This window comes from Ovis aries, chromosome 3 (assembly GCF_016772045.2).
Source record: "Ovis aries strain OAR_USU_Benz2616 breed Rambouillet chromosome 3, ARS-UI_Ramb_v3.0, whole genome shotgun sequence".
Taxonomy (NCBI): Eukaryota; Metazoa; Chordata; class Mammalia; order Artiodactyla; family Bovidae; genus Ovis; species Ovis aries.
In genome coordinates, this window is record NC_056056.1 from 471,716 (window position 1) to 497,935 (window position 26,220).

Genomic DNA, 26,220 nt, shown 5'->3' on the forward strand with positions numbered 1-26,220 from the left:
CTGGTGCCGTGGTTCAGCCTTTCCCAGAAGGCCGCGGAGCTGGAATCCTGCCAGGCACAGAGCACGCAGCGTAGGGCGCCTTTCCAGATGGGGTCCCCTCCTTAGGAGCTTGCGTCCGAGCTGCTGCCGTGTCTTTTCATGCTTCGACGGTTCGCGGCTTTTCCGAGGTTAACAGTGTTCCGTTGTCTGGACGGGTCAGAGGGCATTTGTCCATTCATCAGCTGGAGAACATCTTGCTTCCTTCCAACTTTAGGCAGCTACGAGTGAAGCTGCGGTATGTGCCTGTGTAGACCTGAAGTTTTAAGCTCATCTGGGTAAACCCTCGGGGTGTGGAGGCAGGACTGTGTGGTAAGAGTGTATTAGATGCTTGGTTTCGTGAGGAGCTGCTGCACCGCCTCCCGCACTGGCTCTGCCGGGTTCCCGTTCCTGCCAGCAGTGAGCGAGTGGCCCCGCTGGCCCTTCCCCACCAGCTCTCGCCGTCGTCAGTGCTGCAGGTCTTGGCCGCCTCTATGACCGGGTAGCGACAGCTCGCCGTTTTAATTCGCATCTCCCTGATGACATATGATGGGGAGAATCTTTCCACGTGCTCATTTGCCATTTGAGATTCTTCTTTGGTGAGAGGTCTGTTAGGGTCTTCGGCCCCTTTTTAAAACTTATTGTTTCCTTATTGTTGAGTTCTGTGTATTCTTTATATTTTTACATAAAAGTCCTTTATCAGATGTGTCTTTTGCAAATGTTTTCCGCCCATCAGTGGTTTGTCTTTTCATTCTCTTGACAGTGTCTTTCACCGAGCAGAAGGTTCTAATTTCAGTGAAGTCCGTCTCATGAATTCTTTCTGTCGTGGACCGTGGCTATGGTGTCACACGTGTGTTGCCCCTCACACAATCCCAGGCCATTCAGATTTGCGCCTGTGGCCATCTTCCTAGGGTTTCTGTAGCGTTCCACTTTATATTTCGGTCTATGATCTGTCTTCACTTTTCACTTTCACTTTCATGATCCATTTTGAGTTAGTTCTTTAAAGAGTCAAGTTCTGGTCTGTGTCTGGATTGATTTTTGCATGTGGATGTCCAGGTGCTCCAGCACCATTTGTTAACAAGGCTTTCTCTTCTCCATTTAACCATTGCCGTTGTTCCGTGTCGAAGACCACTTGGCTGCACTCACTGGGGGTCTGTTCGGGGCTCTGTGTTCTGTTCCACTGAGCTCTTTGTCAGTGTCTCTCCAGTACCCCCGGTCTCGGTAACTGGCTCTGCAGCAAGTCTTGCAGTTAGCTGGTGTCAGTCCTCCAGCTTTGCTCTCCTTCAGTGTTGTGTCCGCTGTTCCGGGCCTTTTGCCTCACATGCGCCTTGCGATCAGTTTGTTATGTCCACAGTATAACTTTTCCAGCGAGTCGGCTCTTTGCATCGAGTGGTCTGAGTATTGCAGCTTCAGCTTCAGCGTCAGTCCTTCCAGTGAATAGTCACAGCTGATTTCCTTTGGGATTGACTGGTTTGATCTCCTTGCTGTCCTTGGGCAGGAGGAAAAGAGGGTGACAGAGGATGAGATGGTTGGATGACATCACTGACTCAATGGACATGAGTTTGAGCAGACTCTGGGAGACGGTGAAGAACAGGGAAGCCTGGTGTGGTGCAGTCCATGGGGTCCCGGAGTCGGACGTGACTCAGCAACTGAACAGCAACGATAGAATAACTTTCAGTGATTTCAGTTGAGATGGCACTGACCTACAGAGCAAGCTGGAAGAGCTGACATCATGACAATATTGAGTCTTCTTTTCCATAAACATGAAATATTTTTCCAGTGATTTCATTGTTCTTTGAGTTCTTTCGTTGAGTTTTAGTTTTCTTCATAGAGATCCTGCACGTGTTTTGTTAGATTTATGCTTAGCTGTTTCATTTTGAGGCATGCTAATGTAAATGTTATTGTGTTTTTAATCTCAAATTCCACTTATCCATTGCTAGTATATACGGAAACAATTGGCGTTTGTGTGTTAACTTTGCATCCTGTAACCTTGCTGAAATTGCTTATTAACCTCATGCACAAAATTCTTAGTTATAAGAATTTTTTGTTGTTGATTCTTTTTTAAATTTTTTCCTGTAGACAATCACATTATCCATGAGCAAAAACAGTTTTTACGTCTTCCTTACCAGTCCTTATGCCTTGTATTTCCTTTTCTGTGTTACAAGAAATGTTGTATACTGTTGGCAAGGAATGAGTTGTATACTGTTGCCTTACTCCTGATCTTAGTGGGAAGGCTTTGATTTTCCCACCAGTGAGCATGCTGTTAGCTGTAATTGTTTTGGTAGATGGTCTTTATCGAGTTGAGGAGGTTCTCCTCCGTCGGATTCACTGGGCGTTCTTACCATGAGCGAGTACTGCGTGTGTGCTTGCTCAGTCGCGCTGCCATGTCTGACTGTGTGCGACCCCATGGACTGGAACCCACCAGGCCCCTCCGTCCAGGGGCTTCTGCAGGCAGGAATGCTGGCGTGGGCTGCCGTGCCCTGCTCCAGGGGATCTCCCCACCCAGGGGCTGAGCCCGCGGCGCCAGTGGCTCCCGCACTGGCAGGGGCGCTCTTCCCCACCAGGGCCGCCGTTCGTCAGATGCTTTCCCTGCACTCACTGGAAGGCTCTTGTGATTTTCCTCCTTTAGCCTGTTGACGTGATGGCGTCACTGATTTTTGACGGTTGGACCGGCCTTGCGCACCTGGGATAACCCCGCTTGGTTGTTGTGTGTAGCCCCTTCTGCGTGTTGTTGGGTTCGCTGTGCCGAGCGCTCTGCTGAGGACCTTTGAACCTGCTCATGAGGGAGCTTGGCCTGTGGCTCCCTCTTCTTGGGACGTCTTTGTCTGGCTTCTGTGTGAGGAAGTGCTGGCCTCGTGGAATAAGCTAGGTGGTGCCCCGCCTGCTGCTGTTTTCCGTCCTCGAACGTTTGGTAGACGCTGCCAGAGAGCCCTTCCGGGCCTAGTGCTTTCTGGTTTTGAGGGTTATTAATTATTGACTTAATTTCCTAATAAATATAGGCCTGCTCAGGTTGTCTCTCTCTCCTTGTGTGAATTTTGGCAGATTGTGTCTTTCAGAGAATCGGCTGATTTGATCCAGGCGGTCCGCGTTGTGGGCGCAGAGCTGCTGTGGGGTCCTTTACGGTCCTTTGATCTCCACGGCATCTGCAGTGATGCCGCTGTTTCGTGCCTGAGGTTAACAATTTGTCACCAGTCTCTCTTTTTCCTTGGCTAGCTGAGATAGAGGTGGTCGCTTTTTTCGGTCGCACCACTTGGCACGTGGGGTCTTCATTCCCCAGCCAGGGATCAAACTCGCGCCGCCCACATCGCAGGTGCAGAGGCTTAGTCACCAGAAGTTTGAGGCTTCAAACTCCCAGGGAAGTTTGAGGCTTATCAATTTTATTGATCTTTTCAAAGAACTAGGTTTCAATTTTGTTGATTTTTCTCTATTGATTTCCTGTTTGCAGTTTCATTGATTTCTGCTCTCAGTTTTACCATTTCCTTTTTCCTACTTACTTTGGATTTAATTTGCTTTTCTTTCTTTGGTTCCCTAGCCGGAAGCTTAGATTACTGACATCCGCTCTTCTTTTCTGGCTTGTGGTCAGAGCTGTAAATTTCCCTCTAAGTATTGCTTTCGCTGCATTGCACACACTAAGTTGCGTTTTCATTTTCGTTTAGCTCGGTATATCTTAAATTTCCCTTGAGAGGTATTGCGTGACCCATGCGTTACTTGGACCTGGGGTGTCTAACCTCCAAGTGATTGGGGCTTCCCAGCTACCCCTCTGCGCCTGGCCTCTAGCTCACTTCTGTCGTAGCCCAGGAGCAGGTACTGCATGACTTCTGCTCTTCTAAGTCTGGGAGGAGGCGCTTGTGGCCCAGAACACAGCTTCCGCTGGTGAGTGTTCCATGTGAGCTTGAGAAGACGGTACAGCCTGCCGTTTTCGCACGAACGAGTCTGACGATCCGTGGTGTTGTTAAGCTCGGCTGCATTTTTGCAGATTTCCTGTCTGCTGGGTCTGTTGCTGGTAGAAGCTGTGGAAGACTCCTGCTGCATAGTGGATTCATCTGCTTTCCTTATAGCTGGATCAGTTTTTGTCTCATGTGCTTTGATGGTCTGTTGTTAAGCATTTATGCATTATGTATCGGACTGTTACACAATGGAGACAGTGGCAGACTTTGTGTTTTGGGGCTCCAGAATCGCTGCAGATGGTGACTGCTGCCATGAAATTAAAAGACGCTTGCTCCGTGGAAGAAAAGCTGTGACAAACCTAGACAGCACGTTACAAGGCAGAGACATCACTTTGTCAACAGGGGCCATGTAGTCAAAGCTGTGGTTTTTCCAGTGGTCGTGCCTGGATGTGAGAGCTGGACCATGAAGAAGGCTGAGTGCTGAAGGATTGATGCTTCTGAACTGTGGGGCTGGAGAAGGCTTGGCAGTCCCTGGACTGCAAGGAGATCCAGCCAGTCCATCCTAGAGGAGATCAGTCCTGAATCCTCATTGGAAGCACTGATGCTGAAGCTGAAGCTCCAATACTTGGGCAACCTGATGTAAAGAGCTGACTCATTAGAAAAGGCCCTGATGCTGGGAAGGATTGAAGACAGGAGGAGTAAGGGGACGACAGAGGATGGGATGGTTGGACAGCATCACTGACTCAATGGACACGAGTTTGAGCGAAATCTGGGAGAGAGTGAAAGACAGGGAGGCCTGGCGTGCTGCCATCCACGGGGTCAGAAGGAGCTGGACGCGACTGAGGCCTGAACAGCAGCATTGGACCGTCGTGTCTTCTTGGAGAATTGACTCCTTTATCATCGTGTTAATATAACACCCTTCTTCACCCCCACAGCACTCCTTTTCCGAAGCCTGACTGCTCCTGTCTGCAGCTCCTGTAGCTCCTCCTGCTCTCTTTAGACGAGTGCTGGTGTGGCGTCTTTCCCTGCCCACCCGCGTCTCCTGCTTTGGGCTCACTTTTGTGTCTGGCTGTGTCAGGCCTTAGCTGCAGCGCTTGGTGCCTTTGGTGGTGGCGCGTGAACTGTTCGGTGCGGCCTGTGGGATCTGTTCCCTTACCAGGGTACAGAACGGACCCCCTGCATTGGGAGCACAGTCTTAGCCACTGGCCCACCAAACAAGTGTCCCCGACCCACTTCAGTCCAGTGCAGCCGCTCAGTCGTGTCCGCCTCTTTGTGACCCCGTGGACTGCAGCACGACAGGCCTCCCTGTCCATCACCAACACCTGGAGTTCACTCAAGCTTGTGTCCGTTGAGTCAGTGATGCCATCCAACCATCTCATCTTCTGTCAACCCCTTCTCCTGCCTTCAGTCTTTCCCAGCATCAGGGCCTTTTCCAATGAGTCAGCTCTTTGCATCAGGTGGCCAAAGTGTTGGAGTCTCAGCTTCAACATCAGTCTTTCCAATGAACACTCAGGACAGATTTCCATTAGGACGGACTGGTTGGATCTCCTTGCAGGCTAAGGGGCTCTCAGGAGTCTTCTCCAACACCACAGTTCAAAGACATCAGTTCTTTGGCACTCACCTTTCTTTATAGTCCAACTCTCACATCCATACATGACTACTGGAAAAACCATAGCTTTGACTAGATGGATCTTTGTTGACAAAGTAATGTCTCTACTTTGTAATATGCTGTCTAGGTTGGTCATAGCTTTTCTTCCAAGGAGCAAGTGTCTTTTAATTTCATGGCAGCAGTCACCATCTGCAGTGATTTTGGAGCCCAAAAAAATAAAGTCTGCTACTGTTTCCCCATCTATTTCCTGTGAAGTGATGGGACCAGATGCCATGATCTTAGTTTTCTGAATGTTGAGTTTTAAGCCAACTTTTTCACTCTCCTCTTTCACTTTCATCAAGAGGCTTTTTAGTTCCTCTTCACTTTCTGCCATAAGGGTGGTGTCATCTGCATATCTGAGGTTATTGATATTTTTCCCGGCAATCTTGATTCCAGCTTGTACTTCTTCCAGTCCAGCATTTCTCATGATGTACTCTGCATAGAAGTTAAATAAGCAGGGTGACAATATATAGCCTTGATGTACTCCTTTTCCTATTTGGAACCAGTCTGTTGTTCCATGTCCAGTTCTAACTGTTGCTTCCTGACCTGCGTACAGATTTCTCAAGAGGCAGGTCAGGTGTTCTGGTATTTCCATCTCTTTAAGAATGTTCCACAGTTTGTTGTGATCCACACAAAGGCTTTGGCATAGTCAATAAAGCAGAAATAGATGTTTTTCTGGAACTCTGTTTGTTTTTTCAATGATCCAGCGGATGCTGGCAATTTGATCTCTGGCTCCTCTGCCTTTTCTAAAACCAGCTTGAACATCTGGAAGTTCACGGTTCACGTATTGCTGAAGCCTGGCTTGGAGAATTTTGAGCATTACTTTACTAGCATGTGAGATGAGTGCAATTGTGCGGTAGTTTGAGCATTCTTTGGCATTGCCTTTCTTTGGGATTGGAATGAAAACTGACCTTTTCCAGTCCTGTGGCCACTGCTGAGTTCCCCAAATTTGCTGGCATATTGAGTGCAGCACTTTCACAGCATCATCTTTTAGGATTTGAAATATTTACTTTTTCTTAAAGATTTTTTTGGGATGTGGACCGTTTTTTACAGTCTTTATTGAATATGTTACCATGTTTCTTGCTCTATGTTTTGCTCTTTTGACTGTGAGGCATGTGGGGTCGTAGCTAAGAACATGCAGTAGCGTTGCACGTGAGAGCATGTCAGGGCCGCGGGGCGACCGCCACAGGTGCAGCACGGGTAAGGGGGAGCCAGAAGGAAAAGCGGCGTTCACCGTCTGTGTCCGCCGTATCCACCCAACCGCAGATCATGCAGTATTATATGTATTTATTGAGAAAAATCCACGTACACATGGACCTGTGCTTCAAAGCCATGTTGTTCAAGGGTTAGCTGTGTAATAAACTAGTAAACATTAGTGTTTTCCTGAGTTACGTGAGCCACTCTGGCAAATTACAGTTGTGGGAACTCCTGGTTTGTTGCCAGCTTGGCGGAACCGTGGGCAGCCTGAGGACCCTCTGCTTGTGGTTGGTGTCTGGAGAGGGGGCAGTCTGGTGGGACTGAGCGCTCGCCCTGTGGGTCTGGTGACAAATGCAGGGGGTTGGTGTCCGAGTTGAGGCGGGACACTTGGTGTCTGAGGAGTTGGAGGAGGGTTTGGTGTCAGAGGTGCTCAGTGTGCAGCCAGAAAGAGGGTTTCCCTTTAGACACTGCACTGCTTCGTGGGTAGTGTGAGTGCCTGTAACAAAACAGTCCCGCTCTCCCTCGCACCCCTGTGCGTGTCCCTGGCGGCGTGCATTCCACGCTTGCATGAGCCACGTCATCTAAAGCACTGTTGCTAACGTCACTGTAAACAAGCTTCCCTGTGAGACGAGGAGCGACTCGGGCTTCGTCTTGCCTTGACTTTTCCTCTCCCAGAGCTCTCCCTCCTGTGTTACGCAGACCTGAGTTTCTGACCTCCATCGTCTAACTTCTCTCTAAGGAGCTTCTTCCAGCATGTCTAGGTCTGCAGGTGACGTGTTCCCTCAGTTTTTGTTTCCTGAGAACATCTGCTTTTCCTCCCTTTTGAAGAACAGCTTCACAGGGCATAGACTCCTACGTTGATGGGTTTTTCTCTCAACACTCTACCGTCTTCCTGCCGGCGTGGTTTCGGAGAAGGCTGAGGTCGGTCTCACCTTCATTCCTCTGCGGATCCAGTGCTGCCTCTGGCTTCCTCCAGGGTTGTCTCCTTTGGTTTGCTGTAGTTTGCATCTGGGATGCCCAGTGTCGTCCTTTGCTGTCCTGGTCGGTGTCCTCTGAGCTCCCTGGGTTTGTGGTCTGGCCTGACACTAGCTTCATGCACTGTTGCTCCAGACGCTTCTCCTGCCCCTTTCTCTCCCTTCTGGCATCCCCGTCACGCCCGCCGTCCCTTTCACGGCTGCTCCCTGGCCCTTGCATGTTCTGTCCTGTTTTCATCAGCCGTTTCCTGTTCCTCTTCTGTTTGGAGTTTGCTGTTGGTATATCTTCGAGCTCAGACTCTTCCCTCAGCTGTGTCAAGGCTGCTGATAAGCCCAGGAGAAGCACCCTTGGTTTCTGTTACAGTGGTTTTGGCCTCTGGCGTTTCCCTCTGTTCTTCCTCACAGTTTCCATCTCTCTGTTGACAGTGCCCATCTGTTTTTACATGCTGTCTCCTTTTCCGTTAGAGCCTTAGCATGTTCAGTTCAGCTCAGTCCAGGCGCTCAGTCGTGTCCGACTCTTTGCGACCCCATGAATCGCAGCACCCCAGGCCTCCCTGACCATCACCAACTCCCGGAGTTCACCCAGAGTCATGTCCATCGAGTTGGTGATGCCATCCAGCCATCTCATCCTCTGTCGTCCCCTTCTCCTCCTGCCCCCAATCTCTCCCAGCATCAGGGTCTTTTCCAGTGAGTCAATTCTTCACATGATGTGGCCAAAAGTATTGGAGTTTCAGCTTTAGCATCAGTCCTTCCCATGAACACCCAGGACTGATCTCCTTTAGGATGGACTGGTTGGACCTCCTTGCAGTCCAAGGGACTCTCAAGAGTCTTAGCATAGTACCCATAGTTATTTTAAATTCCAGTCGGATAATTCCAACGTCCTCGCCATGACTGGCCCTGGTGCTTATTCTGTCTCTTCACATTATTTTTTTCCTGTTAGCATGCCATGTGATTGTCCCTTGATAGAAGGCATGTTGTGCCAGGCCTTTGGTGACGAGGTGCTGAGGCGTGTGGGCCTGGGGGCCGGGCCTTCGGTGACGAGGTGCTGAGGCTTGTGGGCCTGGGGGCCGGGCCTTTGGTGACGAGGTGCTGAGGTGTGTGGGCCTGGGGGCCAGGCCTTTGGTGACGAGGGGCTGAGGCGTGTGGGCCTGGGGGCCAGGCCTTTGGTGACGAGGTGCTGAGGCGTGTGGGCCTGGGGGCCGGGCCTTTGGTGATGAGGTACTGAGGCGTGTGGACCTGGGGGCCGGGCCTTTGGTGACGAGGTGCTGAGGTGTGTGGGCCTGGGGGCCGGGCCTTCGGTGACGAGGTGCTGAGGCTTGTGGGCCTGGGGGCCGGGCCTTTGGTGACGAGGTACTGAGGCGTGTGGACCTGGGGGCCGGGCCTTTGGTGACGAGGTGCTGAGGCGTGTGGGCCTGGGGGCCAGGCCTTTGGTGACGAAGTGCTGAGGCGTGTGGGCCTGGGTGAGGTCTCGGTCTTCGTGTGTCTGTGCTTCTGGACTGTGACCGTCCCTGGTGCGTCTTGGCTTCACCCCTGAGCTCTCAGGGAGACGGGGTGGTGGGCGTAGGCTGGCACTGGCGTTCTCCCCTCACCGGCGGTGAGGCTCAGGTGGGCGCCAGCACGCGGGGCTCTGGTTGCCTAGTTCCCCCTGAGGGCAGGTCTTGTTGGCCAGCTCACAGTGGTTCCTTTCCCCTCCCCTACTGGAGGCCCAAGGCAATTTTTCTCGGCTGTTTTCTGGGGAACCTGGTCGAGCGCCTGGAGGAGAACCTCACAAGGCTGAGGGCCTGTGACCTATCCGTGGAGTTTTCATCTCTCAGACTTGTTCCTTCAGCCTCCACACTTGGGGCCCATGGAGGTTTCCCTCTGTGGGTTCGTTACTGCACCCCCACCTCTCCACGGGGAGAGGCGAGCACGTCTCTCGTGGGTCTGAGAGCCGTTGACAGGAGAAGGCAGTGGCACCCCACTCCAGTGCTCTTGCCTGGAAAATCCCATGGCTGGAGGAGCCTGGTGGGCTGGAGTCCATGGGGTCGCTAAGAGTCGGACACGACTGAGCGACTTCACTTTCACTTTCACTTTCATGCACTGGAGAAGGAAATGGCAACCCACTCCAGTGTTCTTGCCTGGAGAATCCCGGGGACGAGGGAGCCTGGTGGGCTGCCGTCTCTGGGGTCGCACAGAGTTGGACACGACTGAAGCGACTTAGCAGCAGCAGCAGCAGCAGTTGTTAGGAGGAGTGGAGTCTTCCCAGCTCCCTCCTAGCTAGACCGGAAGCAGCGGAAGCAGCGTGTCTCCGCGTCGTCTCCAGCCTCCTGTTTCTGGCTGCGGGTCAGGGTCTGCGTGAGTCCACGTGCTGCTGGCGGCGCTTTCTCTTCAGTCTCTCTGGAAAAACAAAAAAACGCAACCAACTTTTATTATGACACCGCACAGGACAGAGCAGAGGAGAGCAGGGCGGGCCGCCTCCCACAGAGCCGGGGAACTCACTCAGCCGCAGTTGTCTGCCCCCTCTGTGCCCCCTGCACAGCCACGCCCAGCGTCCCGTTTAGCAAGGCTTCGTTCGATATTTCCTCCCGAAAAGACACAGGCTGCTTTTAAACACAAGGCAGTGTCCTGTCCCCGCCCCCAGATGCAACAACAATTCTTCAGTCTTTTCCTGTCCAGGTTGCTCCTGAAGGTGCCGAGTGGTGAGGGCTGGTGGGCTCTCAGGCCTCTTCCCTAAAGCCCCTGTCGTCCTTTATCCAGAGACTTCGTCGTCCTCGTGTCTGACAGCTGGGCTGGCCCCCGCCCCCCATGGTGGGGGAACCGGGGCACCGGTCTCGCTCTTGGTCAGGAGGCACATGGCATCCATCTTTCTCTGTGGGTGTCGGCTGGCAGCCCCAAAGCCCGGGCTTAGACTCCCGCCACCTTGGCTTTGCAGGGCTGGAACTAGTGATGTAGGTACCGTACCTGTCCTCTTCCCAGGCGGTGCTAGTGGTAAAGAACGCGCCTGCCCATTCAGGAGACATAAGAGACGCAGCTTCAGTCCCCAGGTCGGGAAGGTCCCCTGGAGGAGGGCGTGGCACCCCACTCCAGTATTCTTGCCTGGAGACCCCCACGGACAGAGGAGCCTGGCGGGCTATGGTCCATAGGGTTGCAGAGAATCGGACACAACTGAAGGGACTTCGCACGCACGCACGCCTCTTCAGAGGTGACTAGTGAGTTTTCTTGACGTTTCTGTTCCATTGTGGCTGTGAACTGTAAACACAGCTGGTGTTTCCATGCCCTTGGAACTCACTTTGCGGGTTTTTCTCCTCACAAGACCCTGGGTGTGCTCCTGGGTGTGCTGTGAAGAGCCCCTAGCGCAGCTAGCAGGGAAAGGGCGCCCGCCCGGGACGCTTGCCCGCCAGGCCTGCGCCCCGCAGCCAGCCAGCCGCCCCCTCGCGCGGCTTCGCAACGTGGCGCGCGCGGCTGCGTTCTGCTCTCGCACTGATTCCGTCTGTCCTGTGCCAACGGTTCCAGCTTGTCGCCACCCTCTAGGCCTGTCTCCACAGGTGGTCCTCCGAGGTGATACCCTGAGGCTGTGCGCCTGCCTGGGGGGCCATGTGCAGCCTCCTCATAAGCTTGTCTCTCTGCGCTCCCTGTCCTGACCCTGTGTTTCCGTTTTTAGGACCCTTCGCTGTTGGATGGCCGGGTGGCGCTTCTCCATGTCCCAGGGGGCACGGTGGTGCTGAAGCAGGGAGACCAGGTGAGGGAAGGCGGAGTCTGCAAGAGCGGCCCACCCAGGACCCAGACCACCCAGACCCCAGACCACCCAGACCACCCAGGACCCAGACCACCCAGACCCCAGACCATCCAGACCACCCAGGACCCAGACCACCCAGACCCCAGACCATCCAGACCACCCAGGACCCAGACCACCCAGACCCCAGACCATCCAGACCACCCAGGACCCAGGACCCAGACCCAGCACTGGTGCTGGCGCTGGGCAGACTCAGAGCAGGCAGCCTCCGTGTGGCCCTCTGGACCCAGTGGACACACGGCGTGTGTCCAGCTGTCGCGGAGCGCGGAGGGGCTCTTGCCCTCAGGCCTGTGCAGCCGTCTGCAGGCCTATTGAGGGTCAGTGAGCCCGCCCTCTTCCTGGGGTGGCTTTGTCCAGCCCAGTATGGGTGTGTCCATCTGCACACCCATGTTGCTGTTACCAGTCTCACTCAGGAAGTCAGGTATAGGAGGAAGCACTGTGTGTGCCCAGTCCTCAAACCTGATATAGATGGAAACTAACTTTGTTTCTCATAAATGAACGTGGGGCTTCCCAGGTGAGGCTAGTGGCCGGGCCAGTGCAGCAGATGCAAGAGAGCTGGGTTCAGTCCCTGGGTCGAGAAGATCCCCTAGAGCAGGAAGTGGCAACCATTCCAGTATTCTTGCCTGGAAAACCCTATGGACAGAGGAGCTTGGCGGGCTACAGTCCATGGGGCTGCGAAGCGTCGGACACGGCTGAGCGACCACAGATGCGTGTAGTTTCTGATCTCTAGAGCCCTGCTCTGCTGGGTGGCAGACGCCGTCTCTCCGGCCTCCTGTGGTGAGGCCCTGTGCCGGCTGGGAGCAGGAGCCCTTCGTCTGCTGGTCGCGCAGCAGTGGTGAGGAAGGCCTTCCCTGCTGTGAGAGCCGCTGGCCTGGGTCCCCTTCCTGGGCGGGCTTTCCCTGGAGCACGGCCCCCCAGGCCAGCGCGGAGGAGGTAGACCACCTCGCAGCCCTGGAGGGCTGGGTCGTGGGCAAGGAGAGCCAGCCTGGTGGGGACCCTCCCAGGCCTCTTCCCCTCCCCTCTGTCCTTTCTCTAATTCTCTGGGGACAAGACAGGGGAAAGGCCTGTCCTTTTCCTGAGGGAGGCGGGCTGCTGGTTGGCCCCCGGCCATCGGGCCCTGTGGGAAAGCCTGTCCTGGGCCTGCCACAGCACCCAGTACCCTTGAGAGGCTACGCTGGAGCAGGGGCCGCCTCCGCCTGCCCCCAGCTCCTAGAGCCCTGCGGGGCCTGGCACAGCCTGCTTTTCACTTTTTCCATTTCTGACACACTGACCCTTTTCTGCTCAGACCAGGGAGGGGGTCCCACGGGGTGCGGTGAGCAGATGAGGCAGGGTCCTGACGGGTTACATCAGGCTGGTTCTGCAGGCCCATCTGCGGATGCTGGGCCCTGAGAATCTGTGCTGTGTGCCGGGGCGGGGAGTGGGGGGGTGGGGGAGGCTGTACAAGGGCCGAGCGCGCGTCTCTGCCTTGCGCGGTGCCGAGCTGCTGGTGTGTTTGTGCGAAACAGCTCGAAGTGTAGATGCCTCCGGGGCTGGGCGGCTGCCGTGGGCCAGAGGCGCAGAGGGGGCTCGTGCCCTGTGGCTGGTGACGAGTGACAGGACACTCCCAGCGAGTCTGGGCCGGGGCCGGTTGCCGGAGCCGTGCAGGCGAGGGCAGCGTGGTAGCCTGCCCACTGCTGGCCCAGGCTCGGGCGCTCTGCCAGCTCCGCCAGCTCCGCCAGCGTCTGTGTTTTGTCAGGACACGAGCATCCTCTTCGTGGTCTCGGGGCTGCTGCACGTGTACCAGCGGAAGATTGACAGCGAGGAGGACACGTTCCTGTTCATGGCACGGCCTGGTGAGATGGTGGGCCAGCTGGCGGTGCTCACGGGCGAGCCCCTCATCTTCACCATCAAGGCCAACCGGGACTGCAGCTTCCTGTCCATCTCCAAGGCGCACTTCTACGAGTGAGTGCCCCGCTGGCCGCGCCTCCGCGTGGGCCCTCGTGGCCCTCGAGCGTGTCCCCTCGAGCGTGTGGCCCTCGAGCGTGTCCCCTCGAGCGTGTGGCCCTCGAGCGTGTCCCCTCGAGCGTGTCTGCAGTGTGCGTGCACGCCTCCGCGTGGGCCCAGGGCTTGTGACGCTGTCTGTGCCGTGTGCCTGTGTGTCCTTCCGTGTCTGTGTGTGTCCGTGTGAGCGTCCACGTGTGTGCACTCACAGTGGTGCCTTGGCTGATGTTGCAAGGGACCCTGCGCACCAGCCCCTTCCCTCTGAATGTGAGGCTGGTGTCAGCTGCTGTCCTGACATCCCCTGGGGTCCTCGGGAGCTCCCACATGCCACCCGAAGCAGAACTTTACGTTTCCCTGACCTGTCTCAGAGACTGGTGACCTCATCTGCCCATTGCTTGGTGGAGTCTCAAGCCCCCCCAGGCCAGCATGCTCTGTGGTCCAGTGCAGCCAGGAGCTGAGCACGCCCCTGGCCCTGCCCTCCAGAGGCCACCACACCATAGCGGGTACCTGCGTGGCTCCACACCCCCAGCCTGGTTCACAGTGGCATCAGGAGACAGTGGCTGACGTTTCTGCTGGACCCAGTGGCTTTCTGGGCTCCAAGCCTCCACAGTCTCTGCCACTGACCCCTCAGCCACACCCTCCCCGTGCACCCTCACTGCTCAAGTGTTCTGGCACATCCTGGGGGGCTGGGGTTTTGACCCACTGCGAGCACTGGGCCCTTACGCGTGGCATGTGCCCCAGGACACTGTGGGCGGTGACGACTACTGTGGAGCGGTTCTGACAGCCCTCCCAGGGTCGCTGCCCACTGGGCGTGCCCGGGGGGCTGGGGAGCAGGTAGCTGACCAGGGTCTGCGCTCTGGCTTCACCCTTGGCTCAGTGGGCATTGTGATAAGTGGGGACTGGGGGCACCCGCGGCCTGGAGTGACGGGGTGGAGGCCGGCAGGACCAGCCGGGGAGCTGGGGCAGGGGATGACTCCAGGGTGCCCGCAGCATCATGCGGAGGCAGCCGGCCGTGGTCCTGAGCGTGGCGCACACCGTGGTGAGGCGGGTGTCCTCCTTCGTGCGGCAGATTGACTTCGCCCTGGACTGGATGGAGGTGGAGGCCGGCCGCGCCATATACAGGTGAGGCCCGCCTCCTGGCCACACCGTGTACAGGCGAGGCCCGCCTCCTGGCCACACCGGGTACAGGCGAGGCCCGCCTTCCCAGCAGCGGGCGCAGAGAAGGGCCGCTCTGCTCTGCCTCGGGGGTGACAGAGGCAGAGGCCTCGCGGCTGCTTCCTGACTTCCATGCCCACACTGCCCTCAGGCGCGCGCACCCTCTTCACTGGCACAGTCTTCTGCAGGGCCCAGCGGAGCTGCGTGGAGACAGCATCCGTGGAGATGTTTGTGTGCCAGGTGTGGGCTCAGATGGGCAGCCTCAGGCCCGTGTCCTAATGGCTGAATTCAGGCGTCCACGCTTGCTGGGTCAGACCTGGCTTCAATTCAGTTCAGTCGCTCAGTCGTGTCTTTTTGCGACCCTATGAATCACAGCACGCCAGGCATCCCTGTCCATCACCAACTCCCGGAGTTCACTCAGACTCACGTCCATCGAGTCGGTGATGCCATCCGGCCATCTCATCCTCTGTCGTTCCCTTCTCCTGCCCCCAGTCCCTCCCAGCATCAGGGTCTTTCCCAATGAGTCAGCTCAGACCAGGCTTAGAGCTACCAGTCTTGATGGTAAACTAAGATCATTATTTAAAGTCGTTTATTTAAAAATCACAATAAACCCTTTACATGTTAGTATACATATTTTTAAATGGAAAATAACGATTTTCCAAAACAAAAAAATGTAGTGAGAAGAATAGATTCCTTTTTCTGTTTTGCTAAGTTTCCTTGGTGGCTCAGACGGTGAAAGCAGCGTCTGCCCGCAGTGCGGGAGACCCAGGTTCTGTTCCTGGGTCGGGAAGATCCCCTGGAGAAGGGAATGGCAATCCACTCCAGCACTCTTGCCTGGAAAACCCCATGGACGGAGGAGCCTGATAGGCTACAGTCCATCGGGTCCCAGAGAGTCGGACACGCCTGAGCGACCTCACTTCACGCTTCTGTTTCGCTGCCTCTGGTGGCCAAGGGCTTCCAGCCAGGTGCCCCGCCCGCCCCCACAGCCTCTGTCCCGCAGGCAGGGGGACAAGTCCGACTGCACCTACATCGTGCTCAGCGGCCGCCTGCGCGCTGTGATCCAGAAGGACGACGGCAAGAAGCGCCTGGCGGGCGAGTACGGCCGTGGAGACCTCGTGGGCGTGGTAGGGCCGCCCCGCCCTCCTCTCCCCTCCCCTCCCCTCCCCTCCCCTCCCCTCCCCGCCCTCCTCTCCCCTCCCGTCCCTACCCCTCCCCTCCTCTTCTTTTCCCTCCCCCTTTCCTTTCCTGCTCACGCTCCTCCCCCTCCCCACCCCTCCCCCTCCCACACACCGCCCCCTCCTCGCCCACATATGGCCCCTTCCCGCCCCTCCTCCCTTCCTGCCCCTTCCCGCCCCACCACGCCCCCGCTCCTCCCTTCCTTGCTCCTCCCCCTGCGCCCCGCGCCCATCCCTCGCACCCTTTCTTTGCCCGCCTGGGGCGCCCATCTGGGCAGAGGCACAGGCAGCAGAATACACAGGAGTTGCTTCCCACAGGCCGCCATCCAGGAGAGCAGGCCTAGGGTGGGTTTGGCAGCCACCTTTCAGACGGTGGTCCCTCTGAGACCCTGAGGCCCTCACGGGGAGGATGAGGCCCTGGCCTATCTGGGCTGCTGGTGGCAGGCCCACAGCTCTCGCTGATGCTTCCTTCTCCAGCGCAGGGTGCTGGGTGAGCCCCGTTTCCTCCTGCTCTGGAGGGGCCCTGGGACCCTGCTCTCAGGCCTGCCTCCGGGCCCTGGGGTCAGCCTGTGGCCATAGCACCAGCTCCTGTCCCCAGGTGGAGACGCTCACCCGCCAGGCCAGGGCAACCACAGTGCATGCTATTCGGGACTCAGAGCTGGCCAAGCTTCCTGAAGGGGCCCTGAACTCCATCAAGCGCCAGTACCCGCAGGTGAGGGCTGTGCAGCTGTGAAATCAGAATGCCAAAACCTGGTCAAGACCAAGACTGCTCCCATCAGGCAGGCTGCCGGAGGGGGGCCTGCCCCCGCTTCCCCAGACAACCGTCCCCGCCGGCTTCAGGGCAGGACCGCAGTGCCTGGCAGTCAGCCGGGAGGCAGAACGAGGGCAGCCTGCCCTGCTTCTGGTTCCTGATGTCACTTCCCTGCTTCTGAGTCATGAGAGTGCAGACAGGGAGTGGAGAGCCTGTGCCTTCTTAGCGCTTTGGAGGGGGAGGCAGGACTGCTGCTGGAGGGTCACAGGAGTGGCCTCTCTGAAGGCTCAGGCCTGATCCATCCCCGTGAGCCCATGTGTGAGCAAATGAAGCAGCCCCCGGGTGATTTATGAAGCTACTGTGACTTTAATATCAAAACATGATAAAAATAACACAGAAAACGGATGATTTCTTTTAGTACCATAGTTATAGCATGTCAACTATTAATGCGATAAATGGTGATGGGGTAAGCTGACAACAGGCTCTTTCCAAAACTGACTCTGCATGGCGCGCAGGAGCCACGAAGGCAGGTCTCCTGCACGGTACCTCCTCTGCCACCTTGCCAACTGCAGCAGTTAAAACCTTCAACTGACTTTATCCTCACGCAGAAGCGCTTAGAAGTGAATTATACATACTTTGACATTTCAACTTTATTTACTTGAGTCTGCAACTCAAAAAAATGAGAATTAATATAACCAAAATAGCATTATTATATTTAAAAGGTAATTCTTCGTGGATATCAGGTGATACCAGCCCACGTCTGGCCAGAGCCGGCACTCAGCACCACACAATGCGTCTTGGCTCTGGGGAGGCCCCTTGTGGTCTGCCTTTGGGGATTGTGGCTTCCCCATTTGTCCTGTTTCCTCCCTGAGGAAGACAGGGGCAGCCAGCCCGGGCAAGGTTGCAGGCCACATGCCTGCCCACCCGCCTGTGACCAGACAGCGGCTGTGTCACCATCTGCTGCCTGGAGCAGTTTACAGCCGAGGCAGTTTTGAAACCGTGGGTCTAAAGTGCTTGGCTTTGTGGTTTACAGTGTGTGGTTGAAGCCTCTGTTCTTTCTCTGCCCCCAGGTTGTGACTCGACTGATTCGCCTCTTGGGTGAGAAGATCTTGGGCAGCCTCCAGCAGGGAGCTGCGGCAGGTGCGTGCCCAGGCCTGGCACCTGGGAGCCCCGCCCTCCCCGCCTGGAGCCCCTGCCTACCTTGAAACTCCCCCTCACGCAGTGTTAGTTAGAACTTTTGTTTTCAGCTGTCAGACAGGATGTTTGAAACTATTCCCTCATCCTGGTGTTCCAGGCTTCCTCCTGGTGTCCTCTCCTTTCTGTGTAAAGAGTTCCTTTAATAATGGTTCTTAAATTCTCTGAATTTTCCTACATCAAAGAATGTCTTTAAATTGCCTTCGTTCTGAAGAATACAGGTTGCTGGATGTGCTATTCTGTCTTAACAGCCCTTTTATTTCAGCACTTGGAACATTCGCCACTTCCCTCTGGCCTCCGTTATGTCTAAAGAGAAACCCAGACTTCAGCTTGCTCTTAAGTAGGCGTGCGTTGTTTCTGTCTGACTGTGTTCAAGATTTCCCCTCATCTTCAGTGTTTAGAAATTTGACTCTGGAACGTTTGGGCATAAATTCCTTTGAGTTTATCTTGCTTGGGGGTTTGCTCACGTTCTTGAATCTGCAGCTGTATTTTATATACATATGTATGTATGTGTGTTACTGCCACGTTTGGGGAGGTCTCAGCCTTTATTTCTTCAAATGCTCTCTCAGCCCTGTATTCTTTCTTTTCTGGAAACTCCGAGATGCAGATGTTAGACACCCTGTTATCATCCCCAAAGTCTCTGGGGCGTCGCTTGTGTTTTACCAGTTTTTCTCGTCTGATGCTCAGACCAGGCGGCTTCTTTCGATCTGCCTTCAGGCCTTCGGCTCTCTCCTGTCTTCTTGACTCTGCTCCCGACCCCACGCAGAGCGGCTTCCGCTTCAGTTGTTGTATTTCTACATTTGCTTCAAGACCACCCTGATGGCTGCTTCTGGCTAGCTGTGAGCCCGTTTCAGTGCCTTGTCAAGGCCTCCAGAGTCTGTGCCCTGTTGTCATCTTTGTCTTCTCCTGTTTAAGTCGCTGTCTTCCTGGCTTTTGGTATGCCTGGTCATTTTGGATTGCATCCCGTATTTCGGGTATTATGGTGATCTGGTTCCCATTTAAATCTCTTACTCTTGCAGACTCTCAGTGTGCTTGTATTCAGGGCACGTCCTGGCCCTCCTCCCGGCTGTGTCTGAGTGCTGACCGAGTTCCCCAGGCCTCTGCCTCGCTGCACTGGCCTGCTGCGCTTGTATGCCCCCCCGAGCCAGCGTGAAGGCTGGCGGGTGCACCGCTGCCTTGCGCTCTCAGAGCCTCTGCCGTGCGCGTCTGGCCAGTCTCCCAGGTGGGCTCCTTGGGGGTGAGCCCAGGACCTCGCCCAGGGCTTAGAGGGCTCCGTTCTCCATGTCCCCCTCTCTGGGCAGGCTGCTGCTTCTGCTTGCTAGTGCTGGTCTTGGAGAGTTGGGGCTCCACCCTCTGTGTCTAGAGCCCAGGCAGGGTTTGCTCAGGGCAGAGAGCCCTGGAAGGTCTCCTGGGAGGCAGCCCCTCTGGGGGCGGGAAGGCCTCGTGTGGCGTGGCTGGGTCAGGGCCTGACACTGCCACTCTACCCCAGTGGGGTGGGCCTCCCACGAGCTGAGGCCCCTGGCCAGTCTGCCCTCCTCTCAACGCTCCTCTGGGCCGCCTAAGAGCTGCGTCCAGGGGCTTCTCGTAGCTGGTGGCCGCGGGTAGGTGGGATGTGCTGGCTCCATCCCCTTGGCCAGAACCAGAGCATCTCGCAGCTTCTTAAAAGCTATCAGGAGCTGGCAATAAATTCCCCCTCTGGGCCTGTTGCAGGTGGAAGGTTCTGATGTCACAGGTCACTGGGAAAGAGAGAGAGGAAGGGACTCCCCACAGAGAAGCTTCAGGAAAGCCAGGGACGGGCCCTCTGCTGCCTTGTGTGCAGCCAGCAGTGGGCTCACAGCCCTCCCTCCTCTTTCCCTGTCCCACATTAGCTCTTGGGAGCCCTGTCTCTGCCTCCTGAGCCTCCACGCTGGCTTCTGGGTCATGCCTTGTGGGGGACCCACCCTCCTCCCTAGGGCCAAGACCAGCAGTCAGAAATGGGCAGAACTGGGCCTTCCTGCATGGCCATGCCCTGCCTGGTGAGGTCTGTGTGGGAGCTGGGCTATGGCAGTGGCCGGGCAGGGGAGCCAGGAGGAGAGCCCTCAGCGTGCCCAGGCCCCAGAAGGCTGGAGCCTGGCTGGGGTGTGGCCGGCAGGAAGGGGGAGGCTGCCCCCCCAGCCACCTCCAGGAAAGCAGGAGGTGCCGCCAACCAAGAAGGGGCTACTTGGTGATTGGAAATAAGCTTCAGCCAGGGATGCGCTGGTGGAGGGTAGTGACCTCGTGGACATACGTGCCTGCAGGTCCATCGCTGCTGCTGTGGGGCCTCCTGGCCTCACGACTAGAGAATGGGGAGCCTGTGGTCCTAAGGACCCAGCCCTGACCTCCGGCGGGCGGTTCTGTGCCTCACCCCTGGGTCTGGAAGCCTGTGCAGATGAGGCAGTAGGAAAGGGTCGTCATCTGAAACTCAGGCCGTCACTGTCTCTGGAAGAGGTGGTGGGAGAACTCCAGGAGAGGGTGCAGCCAGAGGACGGGTCCTCCCCTGGCCCACCCTCCACCCCTTTGCATTTTCTCTGGGCCCCGCAGTCTTCTCTGAGTCTGTTCCTGTGTCTCCTTCAGGGGGCCAGTCCTGATGTGTATGAGACGCAAGGGCACCGCGGTGCGGTTCGCTTTCGGCAGGAAGGCCAGGGCTCTAGTTGTGGAGACCAGGGCAGACCTGGGTGCCCGAGTGCCCAGCCAGGCTGCTGGGGCCACACCATCACCTGGAAACACTCAGGGGCACTGAGGCTGTCCCGGCGGCAGCCGGCTCCTCAGGCTAGCGCACACCCCTGTGCTCTGCAGGTCACCAGTTTGGGTTCCACACTGTGGGCAGCAAGTGGGACTCGGGGAACCCTGCCAGCAACCTTTCCACAGTGGCCGTCATGCCAGTGTCGGAGGACGTGCCCCTCACTGCCTTCACCCTGGAGCTCAAGCATGCCCTCAGCGCTATCGGTAAGCCCTGCCCGAGGCCACCTGAGGTCCCTTGGGCCCCCTCCTCCTCCTGCCTCTCAATCCTTCCAGGTTCTCCCGAAAGAGCGCTCAGCGTTGCCCGCAAGGCTGATAACCCTGGGTGGGGCTGGGGGTGCGGCGCTGGGGAGGGGACTGTCACAGTGAGACAGAGCCTCCGGACAGTCGTGATGGGGAGGCCTGACGCCGCAGGAGCTGGTACGAGTCGCACTGCACTCCTCCCAGCTGACCCCGCAGGGGCCCCTGAGCCCCACAGAAGCCCGCCTTGGGGTGGGTGCCTACCGCTGCCCCGCCGCTTGGAGAGCACACTGCAGTGGCTGGGGGTGGCTGACAAGGCGGGGCACCCTCAGTTAGGGTCCGGCAGCTTTCGTCTTGCTTCCAAGCTCCTGACAGCTGGGGAGTTTGGGGCTCAAGAACAAGAAACTGAAACCCTGGAGAATTCTTAGGAATTCTCCAAATCATAAAGCATTCCATATTCTTAACACTTTGCTCGTGTTTTATGTAACTGTGAGTGATCTTAGTGACAGACAACAGGACGATCTTCTGAGACAGGGCTATTTTAATGGCTTCAAGGGTAATAGAAGGCGTTGAATCAATGCCAAACAAAAATGATTTACAAAATTGACTATTATACACATTCAGTGTTTCAAAGTAATTCTCCAAGTGAAAATTTAAATCACAGAAAGCGCTAATGTCCATTAGTCTTGGTCTCTGTTTCATAACAAATGTTCTGGATCTGGAAACCTCCGTTTGTTTTCAGTGAGGTCGGTCAGACTGTCCAGGGCGCATCAAAAGACCTGCAGTTGTGCGGGACAGATGTGCTGATTCATAATAATAGCTTGTTCCCTTTGAAAAAAAACTTTTATTTTGAAATAATTATAGACTCATAGCAAGTTATAAAAAGAGCAAAGAGGGAGCCATATGCCAGCCCCCACCCCGGTTATGTAACCACAGCACAGCCTCCAGGCCAGGAAACTGGTGTCCGTGCAGTGCACTCACGCGACTGCATGTGTGTCCCTGTGAATTCCTGTTTCTGCGCGAAACTGGGGTCATAACGGTCTGCACTGAACTGTTGGTGGCGTTGGGTGCCAGTGACGTCCCAGTGATGTGAGGAGGAAGCAGCCTCCTGCCTCGCTCCTGGTCTTGGGGAAAAGCTTTCAGTCTTTCGTCTTTGAGTAGGGTGTTCGCTGTCAGTCTCTCACGGATGGCCTCTTGATATGTCAGGAAGGCCTCTTCCTGTTCATATTTTGCCGAGAGTTCGAATCATGAAAGATGTTAGATTTCGTCAGTGCTTTTCCTGAGTCAGCTGAGATGATCGTGTTTCCCCCTGTGTTCTGTTAGTGTGGTCTGTTACACTGGCTGATACTCACGAATTGAGTCGTCCTTGCACTCCAGGAGTGAATCCCACTTGGTCTGGTGTGTAACCCTTTTCTACCCGCTGAGTTTGGTCAGCTCGGCTCTCATGGAGGGTTTTGCACTGTCGGGGTAGCTCGTCTGTAGTTTCTTGGGGTGTCTTGGTCCCACCGTGACTTTGGTAAGGGAGTACTGGTGCTAGCCCCATGGAATGAGTCAGGAAGTGTTCCCTCAGAATCAGTATTTTGGAAGACTTTGAGGAGGGCTGTAATTAATTTTTCTTTTAATGTTTGGTAGAGGATTTTCCCTGGTGGTCCAGTGGTTAAGAATCGGCCTGCCAATGCAGGGGTGACAGGTTCCTGCCTGGTCCGGGAAGACTGCATGTGCTACAAGGCGGCTCAGTCCATGCGCCACGACTACGGAGCCCAAGCTCAGGCCTCAGTGCTGCAGCTCCAGGCTGCGTCCCGCAGAGCCCAGGCTGCTCAGCAAGGGAAGCCTGTGCCCCACAGCCAGAGAGTGGGCCCTGCTCGCCGCAGCTGGACAAGGCCTGTGCCCAGGAGCGCAGCCCCCGCGTGGCTCTGGGCATGTGTTTAGTTTGAGATTCTTCTGGTTACTTAAGGTACAGAGCCAGCTGTTGATCAGGGATCTTCCTTCTTCCTCAGAGGCGGCATCTGCAGCTATAAACTCCCCTCCTAGCAGGGCTTTCGCCGTGTCCTGCACATTCTGGAATGCTGTGCTTTTGTTTTCATTTGTTTCAAGATATTTCCTCATTCCTTGGTGATTTCTTTGACTCATTGGTTGTTTAAGCATTTAATTTCCATATATTTGTGAATTTTCCATTTTTATACCATTGTGATCAGAAAAGATACTTCATGTAGATCCCATCCTTACCGGCCTCCTGAGGAACTTGCATGCAGGTCAAGAAGCAACAGCTAGAAGAACTGGATGTGGAACAACTGACTGGTTCAGAATTGGGAAGGAGTGCATCAAGGCTGTGTATTCTCACCCTGCTTATTTGCCTTGCATGCAGAGTACATCCTGCTAAATGCCGGGCTGGATGAACCACAAGCTGAAATCAAGATTGCCAGGAGAAATGTCAACAAACTCAGATATGCAGATGACACCACCCTTATAGCAGAAAGTGAAGAGGAGCTAAAGAGCTTCTTGATGAGAGTGAAAGAGGAGAGTGAAACAGCTGGCTTAAAAGTCGCCATTCAGAAAACTAGCATCACGGAGTCCGGTCCCATCGCTTCATGGCAAACAGAAGGGGAAAATCTGAAAACAGTGACAGGCTGTAATTTCTTGGGCTCCAAAATCACTGCAGATGGCGACTGCAGCCATGAAATCGAAAGACACTTGCTCCCTGGAAGAGAAGTTATGACGTCACTTTTCTGACAAAGATTCGTCTAGTCAGAGCTATGGTTTTTCCAGTGGTCATGTATGGATGTGAGAGTTGGACCATAAAGAAGGCTGAACGCCCAAGAATTGATGCTTTCAAATTGTGATGCTGGAGAAGACCCCTGAGAGTCCCGTGGACTGCAAGGAGATCAAACCAGTCAAACCTAAAGGAACTGAACCCTGAATATTCATTGGAAGGACTGATGTTGAAGCCCTAATAATTTGGCCACCTGATGGGAAGAACCAACTCCCTGGAAAAGACCCTGATGCTGGGAAAGATTGAAGGCAGGAAGAGAAGGGGGCGACAGAGAATGAGATGGTTGGATGGCATCACTGACTCAATGGGCATGAGTTTGAGCAAACTCCAGGAGATGGTGGAAGATGGGGCAGCTTGCCTGACATGCTGCAGTCTGTGGAGTTGCAAAGAACTGGACCCAACTTAGTGACTGGACAACAACAACAGAAGGCCTGTGGCCCAGCAAACAGCCTCTTCTGGAGGAAAGGGAGCGTGCATGGTGTGTTGTGCTGCTGGGCATTTGCAACTGTGAGGCAGTGTCCCATGTAGCTTGAATCTGCATTTCCCAGCAGCTGAAAAGTCTGTCTTGCGGCCACTGGGATCCCTTCTTCTGAGTGCCTGTCAAGTTGCCCACTGTTTTGTGGGGCTGTCATCTTTTCCTTGTCAGTGGGCAGTCTGGATACAGTTGCTTTTTTCGGATGAAAATGCAGATATGTCTCCTTCTGTGGCTTGCTTTTTTACTCTTTTACTGGTGTCTTCTGACGAATGCTTCCTAGGTGGCACCCGTGGGAAGGAATCCACCTGCAGTGCAGGAGACACAGATTCCAGCCCTGGGTCTGGAAGACGCCCTGGAGGAGGAGACGGCAGCCCGCTCCAGGGTCCTGGCCCAGAGACGCCCGTGGACTGGCGGGCTGCAGTCCACGGGGTTGCCAAGAGTTGGGCATGACAGCACGCATATAGTTCACTGACTTTGACAAATGCAAGTTGTTAATTCTAATATGGACCAATTTATTCATCATTTTTTTCCTATATTGTTACTGAATTTTGCATTTTATTGAAGAAATTTCATCCTACCCCCAAGTCATGAAGAGGTTCTTTTAAAAACATTATGGTATTACCTGTCAAGTTTACGATCCACTGGGGATGGTTTTGATTATGGAATGAGTAGAGTCAGGATGCATTTTTCTGTAGGCTCCTCAGCTGACCCAGAGCCCTCACTCAGAACCTCTGGACCCTGCCCTGAGGGTTCCTTTGCTGAAAGGTGATCACATCTGTGAAGGGTGTTTGTAGAGAGAGGATCTCGGCCGATGGCCTTGTCTTCCAGCTTCAGGGTGTCAGCCACTTCCTCTGGCTTCCGCAGTTTGGAGGAGAGGCTGTGTCACAGCCAGGCTGACAGTGACTCTCCAGGCCTGAGCAGCCCCCGCAGAGCCGACTCGGAGGACCTGGGAGTCGCCCTGTATCCATGCACTACCCTGGCCCTGTCCATGGCCTGGGCCTTAGGCAGACCCCTCCCAGGGACAGGCTGGTCACCACATTCCCAACTGGCCAGGGCTGTAGCCAGCGCCTGGCGAGCCCAGAGCACTCCTAGGGGCTCCACACTTTCCCAGGGGCCTCCTCAGAACCCTCGAGTCCAGGCAGAGGCCTAGAGCAGATGTACACCGAGGGTCAGAGAGAGTAGCCCCATCCCTGGGGCCTCAGGCAGGGCTCCTCGGTGTTCCCGCAGCAGACACGGCTTGCCTGTCCCGTCTCGTCCTAGACTTCTAAGAGGTGAACCCAGGAGTGCCTGCCCTCGCCAGCTGAGAGCCCCTCCAGCCCCGAGAGGGCTCCCTCTCTGTCAGGCCCTTGTGGGTGCCTGACCCCCGAGGCAGGAGTCCCGACCCCCAGAGGAGTTGCTCCCCCACTTCCACAGGCTTCTGCCTTGGAGTCAGAGCTGCTGCCCTGCAGGTTAGACCAGTGTCCACCTCACAGCCGCCACCCTGTGGTTCAATCCAGTCACTCAGTCGTGTCTGACTCTTTGCGACCCCATGGACTGCAGCACGCCAGGCCTCCTTGTTCATCACCAATTCCCAGAGCTTGCTCAAACTCATGTCCATTGAGTTGGTGATGTCATCCAGCCATCTCATCCTCTGTCCTTCCCTTCTCCCGTGGTCTTTCCCAGCATCAGGGTCTTTTCCAGTGAGTCAGTTCTTCACATCAGGTGGCCAAAGTACTGAAGTTTCAGCTTCAGCATCAGTCCCGCCAATGAATGGTCAGGACTGATTTCCTTTAGGATTGACTGGTTGCATCTCCTTGCTGTCCAGGGGACTCAAGAGTCTTCTCTAGCACCACAGTTAAAAAACATCAATTCTTTGACACTCAGCTTTCCTTATGGTCCAACTCTCACATCCATACGTGACTACTGGAAAAACCATAGCTTTGACTAGACAAATCTTTGTCAGAAAAGTGATGTATCTGCTTTTTATGGTCATAAGTTTTCTTCCAAGGGAGCAAGTGTCTTTCAATTTCATGGCAGCGGTTACCATCTCCAGTGATTTTGGAGCTCAAGAAAATAAAATCTGTCACTGATTCCCTTGTTTCACCATCTGTTTGCCATGGAGTGATGGAACCGGACGCCGTGATCTTAGTTTTTGAATATTGACTTTTAAGCCAGCTTCTTCACTCTCCTCTTTCACTTTCATCAAGAGGCTCTTTAGTTCTTCCTTGCTTTCTGCCATGAGGTGGTGTCA

General features: G+C 55.2%; 1 protein-coding gene across 6 annotated transcripts in view; it reads left to right on the forward strand.

Annotated features, from left to right (window-relative positions):
• PNPLA7 (patatin like phospholipase domain containing 7) overlaps nucleotides 1-26,220 on the forward strand; it is an 83,004-nt gene that overhangs the window by 39,026 nt on the left and 17,758 nt on the right. For 4 of the 6 annotated variants that reach the window (XM_042245311.1, XM_042245314.1, XM_042245312.1 and 1 more), the window contains 7 exons: nucleotides 11,362-11,439; nucleotides 13,229-13,434; nucleotides 14,464-14,595; nucleotides 15,629-15,752; nucleotides 16,402-16,515; nucleotides 17,625-17,694; nucleotides 20,563-20,712. In XM_042245311.1, coding sequence (XP_042101245.1) covers nucleotides 11,362-11,439; nucleotides 13,229-13,434; nucleotides 14,464-14,595; nucleotides 15,629-15,752; nucleotides 16,402-16,515; nucleotides 17,625-17,694; nucleotides 20,563-20,712 — 874 coding nt within the window. Of the gene's footprint in view, nucleotides 1-11,361; nucleotides 11,440-13,228; nucleotides 13,435-14,463; nucleotides 14,596-15,628; nucleotides 15,753-16,121; nucleotides 16,149-16,401; nucleotides 16,516-17,624; nucleotides 17,695-20,562; nucleotides 20,713-26,220 lie in introns of all 6 variants that reach the window. The other 2 variants (XM_042245313.1, XM_042245315.2) reach the window with 1 other exon arrangement.